The sequence below is a fragment of the Bos taurus genome, chromosome 15, assembly GCF_002263795.3.
Source record: "Bos taurus isolate L1 Dominette 01449 registration number 42190680 breed Hereford chromosome 15, ARS-UCD2.0, whole genome shotgun sequence".
Lineage (NCBI taxonomy): Eukaryota > Metazoa > Chordata > Mammalia > Artiodactyla > Bovidae > Bos > Bos taurus.
In genome coordinates this window covers 39,774,366-39,786,992 of record NC_037342.1, presented here as the reverse complement: position 1 = coordinate 39,786,992, position 12,627 = coordinate 39,774,366, and the positions used below count along the sequence as shown (strand labels likewise).

The 12,627-nt window shown below is 41.9% G+C and overlaps 1 protein-coding gene across 12 annotated transcripts in view; it reads left to right on the top strand.

Annotated features, from left to right (window-relative positions):
• TEAD1 (TEA domain transcription factor 1) overlaps positions 1-12,627 on the top strand; it is a 274,482-nt gene that overhangs the window by 228,354 nt on the left and 33,501 nt on the right. For all 12 annotated transcript variants that reach the window (XM_059875101.1, XM_024975801.2, XM_024975798.2 and 9 more), the window contains one exon: positions 4,134-4,307. In XM_059875101.1, coding sequence (XP_059731084.1) covers positions 4,134-4,307 — 174 coding nt within the window. The remainder of the gene's footprint in view (positions 1-4,133; positions 4,308-12,627) is intronic.

Below are 12,627 nucleotides of genomic sequence, written 5' to 3'. Positions count from 1 at the left end.
TCCACAGTGTGGGTGGCAAGTCATGGGTATAAACCAGCACTTCTGCAGGATACATTTATAGGGTTTTGTGACCAAACAAGTTTGGAAAACTTCAGGCTGTAGAAAGTTGAACAGTGTTTCTCTACCATAGTGCTTTTAACCTGTTACATTCACTGTGAACCTCAAAGCAGAGATTTTATGAGAAATAATAGTAGCTAACATTTACTGAGTGTCTGCTCTTTGTTGAATGGAGGTGCTCCAGTAAGCCTTAATATGCAGCACCCTTGGGAGGAGACGCCATCACTGTCCCCATGTAGAGGCTGGGAGACTTACCCAATGTCACAGCTGATTGGTAATAACACAGTCTTTTGGGCTAGAGCAGACTGAGCCCAAACTTGTCTCTTAGCCAGCACACAGACTGCTTGTACAGCGTGTACACTTCTTTTGTACAAAAGAAGCTTGGAGCAGCCTTCTTTTATTTGGGACTTCTCATTCCCTATGAGAATATAAGAATATTCCCTATGGGAATAAGAAAGCCTTCCTCAGTGATCACTGCAAAGAAATAGAAGAAAACAATAAAATGGGAAAGACTAGAGATCTCTTCAAGAAAATTAGAGATACCAAGGGAACATTTCATGCAAAGATAGGCATAATAAAGGACAGAAATGGTATGGACCAAACAGAAGCAGAAGATATTAAAAAGAGATGGCAAGAATACACAGAAGAACCATGCAAAAGAGCTCTTCGTGACCCAGATAAACACAATGGTGTGATCACTCACCTAGAGCCAGACATCCTGGAATGCAAAGTCAAGTGGGCCTTAGGAAAGGAGTATCACTACGAACAAAGCTAGTGGCGGTGATGGAATTCCAGTTGAGCTATTTCAAATCCTAAAAGATGATGCTGTGAAAGTGCTGCACCCTGTGCCAGCAAATTTGGAAAACTCAGTTGTGGCCACAGGACTGGAAAAGGTTGGTTTTCATTCCAATCCCAAAGAAGGGCAATGCCAAAGAATGTTCAAACTACCGCACGATTGTACTCATCTCACACACTAGCAAAGTAATGCTAAGAATTCTCCAAGCCAGTAGGTCAAAATATTTTGACCTACCATCACTCATCTCACACACTAGCAAAGTAATGCTAAAAATTTTCCAAGCTGGTAGGTCAAAAAATACCACCAGTTCATGCCCTGTCCTTTGAAGGACATTGGCAAAGGTCATCATTAGGATCTTATAGGAACAAACAAAATCTCAACGGCTGGAAAATATTTGAAATTCCCCTGAAACAGCTTTCGTAAACCTTACAGAAAATCAACACCCACACCATCAAATTATTTGGAAAATCACAATTGAAAAGTTGCTATCTATTTAGCTAAAAATGTTCACAGAGGAAAAGTCATAGCCTACAATGATTTCATTATTTTAAAAGAATGCATTCACCTGAATGATTTATGTAATCATTTTGAGTTAAGAGGGTATTTTGATTTTGTGGGCCAACCCATCACAAAACTCCTAGAGAAATGACCTCCTTATGGCCCCAGGATAAGTCAACAGTCATGTTCTGTGACAATGTTGCCTGCCTTCCAGTGGAAAGATGGGGTGGCGGGGAGGGTATCTGGCTACAGAGGCAATAGTGGTTTCCACATCCTCCTTTCCCACAAAACCAAGACCTGGCTGGGGAAACTTCCTTTCTCTATATTGCTTTCTGCTGCTTTCAACAGTACATGAACTGTGAACTTCCAGATGTTCAAGCTGGATTTAGAAAAGGCAGAGGGACCAGAGATCAAATTGCCAACATCCGTTGGATCATTAAAAAAGCAAGAGAATTCCAGAAAAACATTTACTTCTGCTTTATTGATTACGCCAAAGCCTTTGACTGTGTAGATCACAACAAACTGTGGAAAATTCTTAAAGAGATGGGAATACCAGACCACCTGACCTGCCTTCTGAGAAATCTGTTATGCAGGTCAAGAAGCAACAGTTAGAACTGGACATGGAACACCAAACTGGTTCCAAATCGTGAAAGGAGTACGTCAAGGCTGTATATTGTCACCCTGCTTATTTAACTTATATGCAGAGTACATCATGCAAACTGCCGGGCTAGATGAAGCACAAGCTGGAATCAAGATTGCCGGGAGAAATATCAATAACTTCATATACGCAGATGACACCACTCTTATAGCAGAAAGTGAAAAGGAACTAAAGAGCCTCTTGATGAAAGTGAAAGAGGAGAGTGAAAAAGGCTGGCTTAAAACTCAACATTCAGAAAACTAAGATCGTGGCATCTGGTTCCATCACTTCATGGCAAATAGATGGAGAAACAATGGAAACAGTGACAGACTTTATTTTCTTGGGCTCCAAAATCACTGTAGATGGTGACTGCAGCCATGAAATTAAAAGATGCTTGCTCCTTGGAAGAAAAGCTATGACCAACCTAGACAGCATATTATAAAGTAGAGACATTACTTTGCCGAAAAAGGTCTGTATAGTCAAAGCTATGGTTTTTCCAGTAGTCATGTATGGATGTGAGAGTTGGACTATAAAGAAAACTGAGTGCCGAAGAATTGATGCTTTTGAACTGTGGTGTTGGAGAAGACTCTTGAGAGTCCCTTGGACTGCAAGGAGATCTAACCAGTCCATCCTAAAGCAAATGAATCCTGAATATTCATTGCAAGGACTGATGCTAAAGCTCCAATACTTTGGCCACTTGATTTGAAGAACTGACTCTTTAAAAAAAAAAAAAAAAGAACTGACTCTTTAGAAAAGATCCTGATGCTGGGAAAGATTGAAGGCAAAAGGAGAAGGGAATGACAGAGGATGAGATGGTTGGATGGCATCACTGACTCGATGGACTTGAGCTTCAGCAAGCTCCCAAAGATGGTGATTTACAGGGAAGTCTGGCATGCTGCAGACCATGGGGTTGCAAAGAGTTGGACACAACTGAGCGACTGAACTGTACTGGTGAACTGATGGGGTTAGTACTCGGAAGGACTCTAGTTGGAGAAATGCCAATGTAAACTCGAAAAGTGAATGCATACTGTTGGGAGAATGGTGACATGGGTTTCTCTTATGAACCCCATTATGTTCTGAGCTCCCAGGAACCTCTGCACGCCAGATGTTTTGGTGTCAGATTAGGCTGCCTATTCAGTAGAAGAGGCAGGCATGGGGGATCTGGAGTATAGGGTCTAGGCCAGTAGTTTTCCAACTTGGCTGCATATTGAAATTCATCAAGGGAGTATTAAGAATAAATGATGCCTGGCCTCAGTCTCAGAGATGCCAGTTTATCCTGGGTGGAACCCTGGCTTTGATGATTTTTAAATGTTCCTTGGTGATTCTGCTGAAGCCTGGTTGAGAGCCAGTTGTTTGTGGTCCAGTTTACCCTGTCTTATACAGGTAGCAGCAGCATACCAAAGCAAGGAGAAGAAAAGGTTTTCATTTATTAGTTAAATGACCTGAGAGGTTTTGAGTTGTTTCTTTCACTTTTTGTGGATGAGCAACTGGTGTTCTTTTTTTATTGATCCCGTATAGCCTTGCACCATGAGTCCTCTCCATGATCTATACCCATGACTGTAGCTTTGCACTGACATGCACATACTGACCAGCCCTTATACAGAAGTGCTAGATTGGTCACTAAGGGGACGCATGAGAAAGATACTCAGCTCTCTTATTCCTGCTGGAAGAAGTAAGTGGGTACTGTTGCTCCGAGTACTGCATTCTTGCTGTTGCTAAGTGTCACTGGAGTGACGAGTGCTTTCTGGGCGATGGCATCAGCTGCACCACCCATACTTCTTATTGGGCTTTCACTGTAAGTAACAGTCACTGTCATCTTCAGTTGATCAGGTCAAACTGGGTAATGGAATTGTTTCTAGGTTTGGTAATTGGGTCACAAGTCATTTCCTACTGTATCTACAAAAACACTTTTTTAGGCATTTGGGAAGAATATATGCCCTTGTCAATAATAGACAATGATCGTTTTAACCCTGAGCTGTAATGACTTTTCTTAATATCATCATCTTTTCAAAGGCACAGACCTGAGGCTGTTCGAGGCAGAACTCCAGGATTTCGAGACCACCACTCCTTATGCAGCTCGAGATGGTTGTGTCCCAGGTTGACCAAAGGGTTTGTAATGGGAATGTTTCTGTTGGTTTCTTGCAGTACAACAAACACCTCTTCGTGCACATCGGGCACGCCAACCATTCTTACAGTGACCCATTGCTCGAATCAGTGGACATTCGTCAGATTTATGACAAATTTCCTGAAAAGAAAGGTGGCTTAAAGGAACTGTTTGGAAAGGGCCCTCAAAATGCCTTCTTCCTCGTAAAATTCTGGGTGAGTAAGACCTTGCCGTTACTTCAGTCATTTTTGTCTGAATGGTCGCGTCCTACACCCAAGGGCAGAGCTGCAGTGGTTGGGGTTCCCATTGACTGATCTGCACGGTCGCCAGGGGATCACACACTAGCTCTGTGGGCGTCCTCACGCAAGCCACATGGCACAGCCGCAGGAGGACCCAGGCGACATTGCCGTCCCTGCCGAGACAGACAGGTGGCCCCTTGGGCTTGAGAACTCAGTTGTGCAATGAAAGAAACCTCGCAGATGGCTGGGCTCACAGTGGCAGACGCAGGGCACTAGACTCTCCGTTGGTTCTCACTCCGGTAAGCAAAGTGAAGTCGCTCAGTTGTGTCAAACTCTTTGCCACCCCGTGAACTGTAGTCTGCCAGGCTCCTCCATCCATGAGATTTCCTGGCCAAGAATACTGGAGTGGTTGCCATTTCCTTCTCCAGGGGAATCTTCCCGAACCGGGGATCAAACCTGGGTTTCCCGCATTACAGACAGCCTCTTTATTGTTTGAGCCACCAGAGAAGCCCAGTAAGCAAAGCGACCTATAAATTCCACGGGAGCCTAGGACCCGAGGCAGAGAAGGGACTTGGGCGAAGATAAAGACACGCTGCAAGACTTTAAGGGTCGGAGAGAATATGAAATGGCTCTGCCTATTGCGTGCCTCATTTGTGCATTCAGACACCAAAGGCATGTTCCTCCAACTGCTGGGACTGTCCCCTAGGCTCTGAGGAGATCTCTGCTGTCTCTTCTCCAGTGGTCAAGCTTGAGCCAGAGGACTGCTGTGGGGTCAGGGGTGTGTCCTGGGGGCTTAGACCAGAGAACTTGCTGGCCTTGAGCATTTACAACTCCTCAGTCTCGACGAAAATAAAAAGAAAATGGCTTCACATGTTCGCGCTTCTCAGCGTGGCCTAAAAGGCCCTGCAGGAGCTGGTTCCAGGTGTTTCCTTCCTGTCCATCCTCAGCCGGCCTTCGTGTGTGTGGATGGACTTTGTACAGTTTTCCTTCTTTCCCCCCTTTTGAGATGGTGGCTTCTTGATTATCACACCTTCCTTACATAAATAATCTACTAATTTTTCTTTTAGTCCCATCGCGTTGTGTAGTGCCTCAGTTCCCAGGCTGTGTCACAATTAACTGGGATGTGTGTCCCACTCCTTTCTGGACTCCAGGCTCCTTACTCATTGTGTGGCTGCACTGATTGAATGCCTGCTGTGGGCTGTGCGCTGGGTTCACGAATCACGTGCTTTTCCTCCAGTCCTCCCAGGGTTAAGTGGAATTTGCCTCGTATCCAGCTAAGAAAATAGAGATGCAGAGATTACAAAGGACAGGTGGGGACTTGGAGCTTGAAATCAGATCCATTTGAAAAGTGCCTGTGCTCTGTTTACTGGCTTCTTTGTGCCCCCAGGACCCTGCTCACGGGGTCTGTCTGCCATTCTTCGTATCTCCAAAGCTAAGCAAGTGCCTGGCACCAAAAAAAAAAAAAAACTCCACAAATATCAGAACAAACAGACTAAGGAAAAATTCATGTTTGAAATTCCTTGGGAGGAAATTTACATATTTAATTTAATTTGTTTTGTTTTTGTAATCTTTGCGTGGTAACTGGATTTCATTTGTCATGCTTCCGTATTGAATTTGGATTGTGGAAGTAGCCTTCTACTTAAATTAATGTTCTCAGGATTGGTAATACATATGGACACCCTGCAAAAGCAGTAACAGTCACTTCCTTTTCCTAAATTAGTGACTGCCACCCAATGGCTTAAATGGTGGTTGGGGGCCAGTTATATGGTAACACTACAGTTTTCAACGTGTGGCCTGCAGACCCGTAGGAGGTTCCTCAGTAGCCTTTCAATGGGCCGACAAGATCAAAACTACTTTTATTATGACATTGATATGTTATTTTCTTTTTGAATTCTGCTGATATTCATACTGATGGTTCCAGTGTTATACAGTAAAACTGCTGAAGCCTGGGATCAGACTGGGTTGCATGCACAGTTTAAATTAAGAAAAAAGAATTAGTCAAACCAAGAGTGTCGTTTATGAAAGTTTTACATCTTAGACGGAGTACACACTAAAATGCATGCAACGAACCTGCCTGCTCCATCAAGGAAAACAACTGATATTTGTTGTCAAAGATAAAATTTGAACTTTCAAATAAAAATAAGAATTTTGGAAAATTTGTATTCACTCTGGTGAACTTGACGGCTTCCCAACATTTACAACTTTTCTGATGGGATCCATAGTCATATTAAAAAATGTGATTTTTTTTTTATACTGTGCAAGATAAACTAATGGGTTTTTAATGTAACAGTATGAAAAGTTCATTGAGGGATTCAGACTCCACACTGCAGGTTTCTAACCTTTAGAAACCACTGCTTGTGAAGTTTTGATTTAATGTCAAAGAAAAATGGCCAGTTATCTGAAGAGCCTATTAAAATATTCTTACCTTTCCCAGCCATGTGTTTATGTGAAGCTGGATTTTTTTCATGTATTTCAACCAAAAGTTGAACTGCAAATCATGACAAATTGAATTTAGAAGTAGATATAAGAATCTAGGTATTTTCCATTAAGCCATACATTAAGTATTGCAAAATGCAAATCACTACTACCTTTCTCATTAATTTTTGTTTTTTAAAATATAGGTATGTCCAATTTAAAAAAGATGTGTGTTAATATAAAATAACCTTATATTATTTTTAAAGCAGGTATTAAATATTTTAAAGCTTTCTCAGTTTACATTTCTGATATAGAAAATATCGATAGCTATAACCTACAAAAACAAGAGCTCTTTGAGACCCTCAATAAATCTTAAGAGTGGAAAAGGGGTCCCTGAGATGAGTTTGAGAGCCACTATGGTGAAAGATATAAAAGAGGCTGTTATACCCAAATGAATTAAAATTAATCAGAAAATATAGGATAAGATAAAAATAAACCATTTTCAGTGCTGTCAAATTAATGTTGGTTTTTAGTGTTAATAAGACTTCTTATAACTTGCTTGTTGTTTGACTATAAAGAGGAATGGAAACTATTGATATTAGAAAGTTTTTATTTTTGCTTGTAAAATTTTCCATTTTACACAGAGGATGATTTTAATAAATGCTTTCAGTGACAGGGTCCTTCAGTCACTAATTCCCAAATAACGAGGTCTAGGTTTGCAAATGTTTAGAGTGTAGTGGCAGGTATGAGATGTGCAGATTTAGAAACAATTTCTATGAGATTAGATATCAGTTTATTAAATTAAGATTTGCAGAATTAGAATTACAACTGAGCTCTCCTATGAGTATGATGAAAGACATCACTCCTTCAGTATAATTGTTAGCAGTACTTAACCTTTATGAAGAAATTCAGTCCTAACTATGTTAGAATAAGTGAGAAAAGGCAGTTTGAATTAGGTACACTCTGCTGCAATTTGAAATCTCATTGGCTTCCTCTAAAGACTTAGAAAGTGTGAATTACACTTTGACTCTCTGTGCTTGAATGTTAGTCAGCGTTTCCATTGGGTGTCTCTTAAGCAGGCTTAACCTTCCCTTTAAAATGTCTTTCATATTAGCAGTTTGCTTCACCGATTTTCATTTTCATGTAAATTCAGTACATCTCAACAGAGGTCCTACCCACACATCTCCTTTCTTCTCCCTATTTCCTCTTTCTCAAAGTACCTGCGTCTCCAGGTTATCACCAGCAGGATGACTTAGTTTGTTCATATGTTTAATCGCTCCATGTCCAGCCTGGGCTCAGTCAGGCTGGAGCAGCTCAGGAGTTTGCTGTGGGTGAAACACTGAGTCCACCTGATTATCTGCACTTGATGCCCCAGCTGTGGCCCAACTCTTTGCCGTGCAGTGGTCCTTCCACTGGCTTCAGAGCAGAAAACTGACTGGTCTTCCCAGGACTCAGGCTCCAGAATATACATGAACAGAGCCACAGTAGCGTCCGACCTGAACTTCTTGGAAACAGCAGACGACTGTTGGTGCCCAGGTAAACGGACACCTGAGTGCCGCATAATGACAGATCTTCACAAAGCAATGATGCTGCTTCGCTTCAGGTGCCCTTGGCTTCCACGCACAGACACAGTGGAAAGGACACAGATTCCAGAGTCCAGCAGATCCAGCACTGATGAGCTGTGTCACGATATAGAAGTCACTCTGCCTATCCATGACTCAGTTTCTTTATGTGTAAAGTGGGAATTATCACATGTACCTCCCAGGAATTAAATAATACCCAAGTGTGTGCTTATGCCTGATATATTCACTAACTGCTTGACTACTTTCAAAAAAGCAACTTGGTTTCTTACACACAAACTCACATATACCTACACACACACACACACACTGAAAGGCTTATTATCGATGTCTAATAAGAAGGTTAAATTATGATACACCCAGTAAAGAGGATATGTTGTCATTAATAATTTCTCACAGATTTGTGAGAAAGCATCTCACCACCTCCTTGTCACCTTAGTTGAATTACTTGCACTAGTAGTATATACTACTATACTAAGATCCCCTGGAGAAGAAATAACAACCCACTCCAGTATTCTTGCCTGGGAAATCCCGTGGACAGATGAGTCTGGCAGGCTACAGTCCATGGGATTGAAAAGAGTTGGACACGACTGAGCACCTAACACTAAACTAAAAACTCTTAGCTTAAATTTGAATCCCCAATTAAAGTGTCTCAGAAAAAATATAGTTTGATGCAGCATTGAAATTGTTGTTATGATTGAGGAGGAGTATGGAACCAGATTTGTGGTTAGTGAGGCCAACATTTTGCACTGGCAGAAAACCACACTTCTTATTTTCCTTTTAAAATAACGATCAGATGCTTTGTGGGCTCTAAGAAAGGAAGATGTCCACCCACAAGTGGACAGAGCTGTGCTTTGTTTCAGAATTGAGATCCATGCAGATGGGTTGCCAGTGATAATGGCAGACAATGCAGCTAATTTAAGATAAAATGTCAGCTGCTTTGGAATTGATTAAAGAGTCCCGAAAGCTGGAAGAGGTGGGTGTGATTCAGTCATACATCCTAAAAGACAGAAACCCAAGTATAACTCTCAGCTCACTTTCGAAAGAAATTTGATTCCAGCCCCATGTAGTAGTTTTGTTGCTGCTGTTGTTCAGTCGCTCAGTTGTGTCCAACTCTTGTGACCCCATGGACTGCAGCACTCCAGGCCTCCCTGTCCTTCACTGTCTCCCAGAGTTGGCTCAAACCGGTGTCCATTGAGTCAGTGATGCCATCCAACCATCTCATCCTCTGTCATGTCCTTCTCCCCTTGCCTCCAGTCTTTCCCAGCATCAGGATCTCTTCCAGTGAGTCAGCTTTTCACATCAGGTGGCCAAACTATTGGAGCTTCAGCTTTAGCATCAGTCCTCCCAATGAATATTCAGGATTGATTTCCTTTAGGATTAACTGGTTTAATCTCCTTGCAGTCCAAGGGACCCTCAAGAGTCTTCTCCAACACCTCAGTTCAAAAGCATCAGTTCTTCAATGCTCAGCCTTCTTAAGTAGAATAGTTTACTTAAGTAGTAGTAGTTTACTTAAGGGAATAAAAAATGCAGTGAAAGTAATATTTTTGGAGGGGCCTCAAGGTTCTACTCTGTCTTAACAGTGCTCAAAAGTGTCAAGCTTGGTGACATTGGTTAAGAAAGCCACACATTACTAACATGTTACTTATAAACCTTACAGTCAAAAACTATTCAGAAGAATCATTAGAATAATGAAAACTTACTCTCAAACTTTATTTGGAATAATAAAGAAGAAAATAGTATGAAAAATGAGATTGTATGGATCTGTATCCTGTTAGTAAAAGAAACAAATTCTTAATATACATTTAATTACAATGCTTCTTTTTTTTCCTCTCAAATCAATTAGTGGCATGTTAGAAATCAGGATATATTCCAAGTTACTCTATGGCTATTTATGTTTTATTTTTTTTAATTTTTGGAATTATCATCCGGTATAAACAATTAACAGTATACTCATAGTCATTCAACTTTCTTAACCTACTTTTCTGGAGGAAGAAAAAGCAAGACTAGTTTTACTAGCCAGAGTAGATGTGAGAAGATATTATAAAACAGAAATGGAAAGGAGTTATCTGGAAAAAAGGCAGCCTTTAGAAGATGCTTTTATCTTGGTAGGAACAAAATCACATTTGCTGGACAAAATGACAGGCACTATAAATAAAACAACTGGACTTTATTTAGGGATAAGAAATCGGGTGCACATGTAAATTGGCCAAATGGACCCCCTCTGGAGTTCCAGCCTGTTTCTAATTGGATTGTGCGTGATTTAGGCTAGAATTGTAGACTCGAGTCTATCATTTGTGACCAAATGTCTCTGTTGCTATTCATGGAAAAGGATGTTAGCAAAATGGAATAACATGCTTCCCACATGTTTTAAACTGTTATCAGTAAGAAAAGGGTCTTTCAGTTCAAGATTTTCATTTCGTTCTACTTCTATCTCATCTCACAATGGTGTTAAACTCTGAAATTACATGAACAATAGGAAATGCTGGAATGATGTAGTGGAAGGAAGATTAACAAGAAACCACCATATTCAGAGGTACTTCTGGGACTAATACGTAATAGATTATCTTTGGTAGACTGTGACTCTCTTATTGTCTTCACCAGGGTCTGGTTTTTTTTTTTTGAAAAATCATCTCTGGCTAGCAGGTTCTGATATTTCACGTAGAGGGATGAGGGGGAATGGTAGTTAGTAACTTTGCACATCCAACCCATTTTGGTTTGATTTCATGAGAACGGTATCTGGAGCTTGTTAGCACTTGCTGCATTGACTGTAGTCTTTTATTGCTTCCTTCCTGTTTTCCCAGCCCCATGACCTAAACTTCTTTGTCAGCCTTCCCCAGGGAGCAGGGATCCTATCTGGTAACATTTGTTTATGCAGCAGTGCAATGTATATAGCAGATTCTCAATAGTTTATTTTCTTTAATTTGTTAGATGAAGAATGATTTCATCTCGTACACCTAGAGGAACTGCTGTACATGGGGTCCTATAACTGCCACTGGGCCAGCTCTGATTGTCAGCCTAGACAGTTTGTTGACTAATCTTTCTCAAGGAATTTACTGAAAGCCGGTGGAGGGAGACCTTAAGGGATTCGCACAAAATCTTTCCAGGCTCTCTCAGGAATTTGGGTTCTTATAGAAACAGTTTAATCATTTGCTTTAGCGTTGAATATACACATCACCAGTGAGTCATTCGGCAAATACTCACTGATCTCTACTTTGCTCCTAGAGAGCTGAGGGAGCAGACATGAGTAAGAGGCAGACTTTAGGGTCTGGTGTGGGATGGCAGACACACAGCAGATAAATGACAGCACTGTAGGGTAGGGGCTGTAGTGGAAATGCGAATACATAGGTAGAGGAGGAATTCTTTTTGCTTGAGAACTTTCTGGAAGGCTTCAGGAAATGTGGCATTTGAGCTGATTCTTGAAAATTTAATCAGTGGAGGGAGAGTGGGAAGGAGTTTGGGTCGGGGCATGGGTTGTGCAGAGACCAGAAATCCTAATGAGAGTTGTCTGAGGGTCCCAGTGGCTGCCGGGCCTTACAGAACCAGGACAATGGTGTAGGTTGAGAGTGGAAACGATACTCTGCCTGACAGTCACTTTATTTAAAAGAGTCTGAATCCCCTGAGAACAGAAGGCAGACCAGGACAGCCTGGAAAGTGGGAGCAGCAGCCGACGGTGCTTTTCCCGCAGGCCCTTCACCTCAGTCCCACCACGGACACTTCTTTTTTTTAACCTGGAACTCTTCAGGATATCTAGGTGGAATCTAAGTTGGGAGTTCCTTTAACCTCGTGGAAGAATCCATCTGACAGCTCTTCCTCTCCTGCTTCCCATCCTGGACCATTTGGCTCAGTGGTTGCTAACAAAGCCAAGGTCAGGGATCCATCCATTCTTTGCTGCATGGGGCTGTTTGACTCTGCTCCCTGCCGCAGTTACAGGCTGAGATACAAAGCCACTGTGCCCCGCAGAGCTGCTGCTAACCAGAAGCCTGGGGGAAGCAGACACATGTGGTCCACCTGCACCGCCCAGCATCCACCCCATTCATGCAGGCACAGCTGACTTCACTGCTACAGCCGTCCCCGGGAAAAGCCTGAGAAGAAAAGAACCGAAGTGGCACTATCAGGGTATGTGTCTGCTTATTTCTAGACCCAGTTTTCCAGGGAATAAGTTGATTATCTGGTTATAGTCATAAACCCTTCAAGGATCTTAGTCGTTTGGACCTTCATAGACCCTTGGCGATATGTGAAACTCCCTCTCCCTGTGAGAGTAGAGATTCAGGGTACACCTTACCTTCCCATCCACCCTC